Source organism: Cupressus sempervirens, chromosome 9 (genome assembly GCF_028749045.1).
Source record: "Cupressus sempervirens isolate cs-2001-9-10 chromosome 9, ASM2874904v1, whole genome shotgun sequence".
NCBI classification, from domain to species: Eukaryota; Viridiplantae; Streptophyta; class Pinopsida; order Cupressales; family Cupressaceae; genus Cupressus; species Cupressus sempervirens.
Genome location: NC_143126.1, coordinates 409645368 through 409653413, shown reverse-complemented (window position 1 = coordinate 409653413; position 8046 = coordinate 409645368). Strand labels below are relative to the sequence as shown.

The following is an 8046-nucleotide window of genomic DNA, read 5'->3' as shown; positions in this document are numbered from 1 at the left end:
GTCGAACTTGTCTTTCAGATCCTCATCAAATGTTATATATTCTTGTAAACCACTAGTTTTGAGTAGTGACCGAAGAGTACCCTTTTGGATTGTGCAGGAGAAACTTGGTATTGACCGTGAGTTGAGAGATTTGCATGCACAATGCAAGAAATAAACCAGTGAAGAAGAGGAGATTCCAGGGATTTCAAGGAAACACAGAGTGTGAGACGTGGGCCATACAGTGAACAGATTGTCTCCATTTCCTTGGCATCGTTGCTCTCCTCGTTCCCAACCTGTAGCAGATGAATGGTGGTTGCAGCAGAATGCATCACATAAACAGAGTTAGCCACCTTGTCGAACTTGTCTTTCAGATCCTCATCAAATGTTATATATTCTTGTAAACCACTAGTTTCGAGTAGTGACCGAAGAGTACCCTGTTGGATTGTGCAGGAGAAACTTGGTATTGACCGTGAGTTGAGAGATTTGCATGCACAATGCAAGATATAAACCAGTGAAGAAGAGGAGATTCCAGGGATTTCAAGGAAACACAGAGTGTGAGGCGTGGGGAGATCGAATGCCCAAGAAAGGAGAGACTGGTGAATCTTGGCTTGTCAAAATAACAAAATGTTGAATAGACCAACAAATGTAAACGTTGTGTTGCAAACTTGATAAATAATAAATAATAATATTGTTATCGTTATTACACAGTCTTTGCTTGTGTATGTTTGTGTTTGCTGAGGGGAGATTGTTTTGTTTCCTTTCTGCGTTAGGATAGCTTAATGGATATCGATTATGGGTGATTTCTTTAATGCTTGACTTAACATGCTAATCTGCTGGAAAAGTGTGGAATTTTGATTGTCCATAACCAAAAAAATTGAGTGAGTGTAGAAGTGAATTAGATCAGGGTAACATACACTCAGTGATAAAAATATAATATTTATTTTACTTAAAAAATCTTAGACCAGAACTGCCTCATGGACAAATCACAGTTTGAATTAAAAAATCTTAGACCAGAACTGCCTCATGGAAAAAGGTACACAATCTTACAATCAAAGGCATTAGAAGCTTTAAAAAAGGAGCTACACCAAAAACTCGTCCCACATTGAATTCCATTTTCTAAGCTGGAAGTGTACTTTCTTTGACAGGCTCAGCAGTAGTGATGACAACATCTTTCTCTTTCTCTGCACAGAAAAAGTAATTTCCAGCGAAGAAGCCAACATGGATGACCATCATGTAAAACAATTCTGTCGCAGATAGAATGATGATGAAGGCCTCCAAAGTGATCTGCACAGACCATATTCCATAACATATATTAAAAACCCAGAAATCCTCTGCCTTTGAATACTCAGACAGGGAAGAGCTTGTCAATCGAGTAGCTTTGCAATGCATAAAATATAAATGTTGTGGAGAGAGATTCAAAAACATTCTAACTAAAGCAAAATCACATACCAGCTTTGGACTTCTGCTATGTAAATGGATCTGCTTGCATGCCACCCTGCAAGTTTGGTTCCATGTTTATGATCAGCATTAAACAAAAAAAAAAAGAAATCGCTTTTGGTTTTGAAGCTACTATTGAAAGTTCTTAATAAATAGATCCAGGACAAAACATTCTGAAATAATCCCTTAATCCCCATTTAATGAAACATGTCATATATTAATTACCCCATGGCAAGAAGTGTAAGAGCCCAAGCTGTGATGGCTGAAGAAGCACTTGAAGCCAAGCTCTCTGCTGTCCACACTCGAAGATGATGAAGCCCTGAAAGACATGAAGCTGCCCCCACAACTCCAGCAATCAGAGAGAAGATGACCATAAAACCAGTGGCTTCATTTCCCATGGGGAAAAACAATGGTGAAAATGAGAATCCCACTGGAATGCTGCTTCTGGGTCCTGTCAAACAAAACAAGAAGCAATATATACAATCAATTTCAGATTTCAGATCATATGCTAGAGATAGAGAATATACTAACAATCACCAAAAACCTATTAAGAAATATCTCTGTTTACCAGTGACATAATGATGATCAATGGCCTTGTTGAGTGCCCACCCAGCGATTCCAGCAACAATCACATACATGCAGAAATTCAGCAACAACATGAGTCCAGCGAAAGACTTCACTATTCTTACACCCATTTTGACAAAATTTCAAAATGATTTAAAAAAAGAGAAATTTCTTCAAGAGAGCTCCAAATGATTCAAACTGTAAAATGAACAAACTAGAGACAATTCCTTGGAGTGCAATGGAGAAGATGGGAAGCGGTATTTAAAGGAATAAGTGCAGTAAAGAGTATGGGAAACGGTATTATTTCCAATTCAAGAAACCAGTCTACACACAGGTTGGCGATGACCCACTTTGATAGGGGAATAATATATTCTTTTCTGCTGCCAAAAAACGGCTAACTTTTGTATTCATTTAAGTTCATTGATAATGGGAGTACAATTGTTTATCGCTGGTTGGTATTTTTATTAAACGCAGGTTTTTGAATGCTTTGAGGAGGGAGTGATCTGTAATCACGATTGAATGAGCTGCTTGTGGGCTCTATAGTTTAGGAATTCGTATGGTTACTGGTAATTAATTTAAAATTAGAGTTTAATAATTCATGTGGAGAAGTTTGATGATAATACTAATAATGGTGAGGTGTGATGAGTGATGTGTTTAAAAAATAAATAAAATAAATTTATTAGATATAAAACAATAAAATTAGTATTTATCTATTTGATTAATAGGTAATTTCTATTACAATATAATTAAAACTATATTATTTTAAAAAAAGGGGAATATAAAGTCATTTTATGAGAGTTATTTAGTTGAAAAATATAAACGTGGTTAGAGACAAGAATAAACAACAAAATCACTAAGAAGCTAAACCAGTATAGACAACATATAGAGGATCACTATCATCCTATATATCAGCGGGGTCGAGTTTGGGGTCTTGAAGAGATCATCTTTCTTTTGTCTTGCCTCGCTCTTCATTCTCCTCCTATCAGATAAATTTTTAGAGCCACCCACAAAAACCACTTGGAGGAATTAAGCCAAACATAATCTATGTCGAAATTAGGCCAAAGTATAAGTTAATATATATTTTCTTCTTTAATAAAAGCTTGGTTTATTAGTGAAGTTGAAAGATTCTTATTGAGCCCATGGATCAAGTAGTAGATAATTGTATTTTATCTTCTAAAAAGTATTATTTAATTATATTCATATTGTCAATTTTTTTAAAAAAATTCTTTTAAAAAATATGAATAATATTTAAATTACTTTTATTTTCTAAAACTAACATATAAAAGTATAATTTGATCTACTAACAGGGTTTGAGGGATTATAGGTTTTTCTAGGACAGTCTCTAATGTCGGCTTCATGTAAAAAAGGTTCTAACGGTTGTGTCCACACAAGTTTGTGTGCTTAGCCACAAAAGTGGCCTATTTTTTCTGTTTGTTACATGCACTTTTCTTTATTTTATTTATGTCATCAACTCTTCTTTCTTGACATCTATTCTTGTCATTTCTTTTCTTTGTGCATTTACATCCTAAACTAGTGAGAGCACCTTACATTAATGAGGACCACTCTCTTGAAATGGAAAAAAGTGTGAACATTAATAATTTGAAATTAGTTTCATTTCTCACTTTATTTTGCCTAACAAAAACATTTCCAAGGAGACAATTTTGCATAAGTTGGTACATGTTTTCCAAATTTTACAACTTTTCTTGCTAGGGTTTCTGATGCAAATAGATCTAGAACTTAAAAAATTTCTCAACCATTCATTACTTTGTAACACTAAGGAAAATAAAATAATAGAACAAAATATTAAGAGTAAACTTATTCATTATTTTCTAGTTTTGCTAATATTTGTAAACTTTGTCACAAATTTCAGAAGTATTAACAAATGCTTGGGACACATTCAACGAAGAGTTGTTCATATGAAATGTTTTGTTTTACATTATCCACACTATAAGATCATCATCCTCCTTAAAAGTTTACAGAACGCCGCTCATTCCCCAAAGGAAAGTTTCAAACAAAATTATCATATTTTTAAATTTGAGAGGAAATAAGGACCAAACTTAAATAAAAGATCACCACTTGGCATATAAATCAATGACATTGCTCATTAAATTAGGAAAATGATTCTTGAAATTGGGGAATAAAGCCAGATATGAAGAGAGAATATAAAATAATAAGCGAGACTTCGAATTAGGACAAAATAACTGAGATTTCCCATATTCATTTTGGTTCACAATAAAACTCACATAAAATATATAAGATACAAGAAAGAAGTTAAATCTATAAAATAGATAACAACCATTTCTCTTAATAAAACTTGTATTAACAAATTACATAAAAATCAAGAAACTATTAAACTTTAGTAAGATGTCATAACGATATACCAAGAACTAGGACTATTATTTTTTATGAATCCGCTAATAAAACAATGAGACTAACTTTGTTGGTGAGTTTGAAGAAGAGATGCCGCTGTAGGAACTCATTAAAATTGGATGCAAATGCATAATACATGACTTTACAAATCAGCTTACTACAAAAAATGATTAGTTCTTAAGCTTCCCCAAGGAAGGTAGCTCCCAAGATACTAGATTCTAATTATTAACTTTTAAAAAGTTTAAAAATTAATCTTAGAAAATACCATGTTAAGGAAGCAATTATAAGAATAGAAATAAGAAAAATCACAATAAAATTAAAAAAGTATTAGACTGATGAAAGAATTTGATAATATGGAAAATACCTGTAAAGTAATATCATTAAACTAACTTTAGAAATTACAAAATAATTATACTACATCTTACCTAGTAGTAAAGATTAAGAAGTCATCACAAATTTTCAAAGTAATGTTTTACTAAGGTTGGAACTATTAAAATAAGTAGCTAGTTTATATGTTTCTTCCATTAATTGAATAAAATGACGAATAATCAATAGAACGATTTATATGATAAATTGACTAACATCGATCATGGCCAAGAAACTAAGTTGTGTAGGATAGTTTGAGTTCCGCATATAAAGAAGAGGTTGGATAAGGATTGGAGACACTAATGTACGAATTCTATAAATTATGAGGAAATGCCTTCATCAAATAGTTATGTAAATAGGGGAGTATCCCTATAGTTAATTTTTTTTTAATCTTTTAGTGGATGAAAGTCCTTGGGTTAAACTAGAGGATTTTCGCTCTAGTTTTTCTTACCAGTGCACACTTTGAACGCAAGATCTCTGTAAATTTTTTATCATTTAATAAATTCTTAGGGCTTAAGCTTTTTACCAATAAAATTAAAAAATAAATTAAAAAAATTTGTAATTACCCTACAAATCTTTGATTCGTACTCATTTCCAAAAGATCAAAATTACAACTTGCAAAAATTACCAACCGTCCCATTTATTCATTAGCAAAAAGAAAATCTATCTAAATCACCTAGATATACTTCCGAACTACTTCACTTGAAACTAATTAAATTACTATAATCACTCCACAATTTTCTCCTATGTGGACCACAAGGTAAAACTAACTAATTAATTGAAAAATTGAACCCTAAATTTACTCCTACAAGGGCTTCTAAGAAACTTGAGTTAAGGAATAGTTTCATCATTTTCCACTTCTTTTGAGATTTTGAACCTTGTAGTTCAAAGTTTAGCACAAGAACAAACTACAACAAATTAGAACATTAGAATCTTACAAACCTAACTATTATAAGTTTTCTTTTGTGATGCATAATTGCTTTTTTTTATCCCAAGATGCTAACATGGTTTACCTTAGTGGTGAATATTTGCTAATGGAAAATTTTGCACATCCACATACATAGATTTGATGAATTATTTCAACGTATTGGACGTGAAGTGTCACCCCAACTTTATAAAAATGGGTTGCATCCCTAGGCCCATCACCTAATAATTTATGCCACCAACTCTACTTTTTTAATGTGATATTTCCAATCGAATTTATTTTTGGCACACATTCAAAACATTTGCCTATAATTTTTGAAGGGAAATATTTGGACAACCTCAGTTCACCCATGGTTTTATAAGATTTGTTGTTTAGAGGAGGGGCAAAATTCAACCTACATTTTGTGGATGCATGTCCCACACTAATGCCATTTTTGTCAACTATATTGTTCATAGCCATATATTGGATGGACCATAGTTTCCTAAAAAATGATATAAGACATATTTTAACTATGCAGGCTTCACCAAATATTTTGTATACACTATAAGCTTCCCTATGAATTTTTCAAAAAAGAATTGGTATAAATGAATTTATAGATTAGTGTTAGTTTACACAATTGAGGTCAATTGGTTCTCTCAATTCCAATTGATAGCAAAGTTTCAATTTCTCAAACTGTTGCTTGAGCATTGGTGAGTGGTGACTGCAATTCACACACATGTGAGAAGCTTAGACCCCTATCTATCTGTAATTTTAAGTTTATTCTTATTTAGCAGGTACAAGTTAGAGTATTAGTGGTCATTGATCACTTGAGAGACCTTTGACATGAACATCAAACATGATGACATTTGTATTTTATATTTTAGGTCATACAACTAATGAATCATATTTATATAAATATATGTAATAGTCTATTGCTTCTTCAACAAGGTGATATTTTTTTGGTAGTCTAATAGCCTATATTTATTTGGAGATGCAAAACATGAACAAGGGTAAGAGCCCTACATATGGGGAAAGCTAAGAAAGACTAGCAAATGTATAACCTTATCATCATATTTTAGTGGTAGAAAAGTTTGAGGTCAAAATATTATCACAAGTACATTTACAAGATTCTCAACAATTGCCAATGGCACATATTGAATAAGTTGGTGAATCTAAATATCTTATCACGATGAACTTGAAAAATATTTTTAGGTAAATACCCAGAGTAGCCATAACGATATAATTGAGTTGGAAGAGAATTCCAAAGATGATGATGGTGCACGATTAGGGAAGGGAAAAAATAAATAGAAAGGAAAAATGATATGAAAAATAAAAAAAACATTAGAAGTGGGAAATATTGATCAAGAATTTTCAAATAGAATGGTCCTCAAAGTATTCATTCATCGAACCTGTGGGCAATCCAATTGAAGTTGAGCCTCTAGTAGAATGAAAATGTAAGATATGCACAAAAATTAATAAAAAGGAAAATATTTTACAACTAAAAATTGACACCATAGAGAAGCATATGGGTAAAAGTTTGTGAGATAAAAATCTTAGATGTAGTGGTATAATCAATGATAACATGAAATGTAAATATATTAATAATGCATAAATAATTGAATTTCAAGGAAAAATACAGACAAAGCCCATTGAAGTAAAAATATCAATTGAAGTTTTTCTTGGAAAATCAATGAAAGTAGAACAAATAGGGATAGCTCTTTAGTTAAGTGTTTTCATTTATATTTTGAGAAAAGGGGGTGCCATGACAGATTACCCATCATTGAGTTCTTTATTACACTTTTTAAAAGTTCATAATTATCTAAAGAGTCATTGACCAGTAAATAACGAATGGAAATGAGCAAGTTGTCTTGCTAAAGTTGAAAAGAAAAATGTAAAAGAAAAAATTAAACAGTCAAATCTTATTGCATTATCTTTAGATGAGGTGACAATACTAGATAATACTTCTTAGGTATGCATGCATGTTTATACTATACACAATTTTGTCTACTAACCTAATCTACTAATTATTATTAAAATGAAAGATAATGTAATAGCTGAAAACATATTTGAACTAGTGAAGAGTACTCTAATTGAATATGGAGGTATAAATGACATGATGATTGCAAACAAGCTGGTGTGTGTTGGAGTAGATGAAGCTTCAATAATACAAGACTACAAGAATGACCTTGTGGAAAAGACAAAGTTTTCTTACACCTTACATTAATCAACATTCATTGAATAGCCCCCATTATAAATCTAGATTTTGGAATTGTCAGCAACTATTTGCAAGTACACAAAGTTGAAAGTTTAATCAAAGAGATCAACTTACCATTTTTATGAATTCCTAAATGATTTAGGAAATTTCAACAGTTTTCCAAAGGAATAACTGAAGGGAACAACTTCTTAAGGATAATGGTACCAGATGA

At 31.8% G+C, this 8046-nt stretch overlaps 1 protein-coding gene across 1 annotated transcript; it reads right to left on the bottom strand.

Annotated features, from left to right (window-relative positions):
* Nucleotides 1-899: 899 nt before the first annotated feature.
* Nucleotides 900-2200, bottom strand: LOC149539023 (membrane protein PM19L-like). The gene is made up of 4 exons (XM_089799052.1): nucleotides 1985-2200; nucleotides 1642-1867; nucleotides 1429-1474; nucleotides 900-1263 (listed from the first exon to the last, which is right to left on the bottom strand). The coding sequence occupies exons 1-4, from the start codon at nucleotides 2109-2111 to the stop codon at nucleotides 1096-1098; spliced, it is 567 nt and encodes a 188-aa protein (XP_089655178.1). The 5' UTR covers nucleotides 2112-2200; the 3' UTR covers nucleotides 900-1095.
* Nucleotides 2201-8046: the final 5846 nt, after the last annotated feature.

Bases quoted from the DNA above. Each gene is read 5' to 3' on its own strand.
- LOC149539023 (XM_089799052.1), bottom strand. From the start codon at position 2,111: ATGGGTGTAAGAATAGTGAAGTCTTTCGCTGGACTCATGTTGTTGCTG. The intron at 1,868-1,984 runs GTAAACAGAGAT...TTTGTTTGACAG, and splicing joins TGATCATCATTATGTCACTG to GACCCAGAAGCAGCATTCCA. The intron at 1,264-1,428 runs GTATGTGATTTT...TGGTCTGTGCAG, and splicing joins ATAGCAGAAGTCCAAAGCTG to ATCACTTTGGAGGCCTTCAT.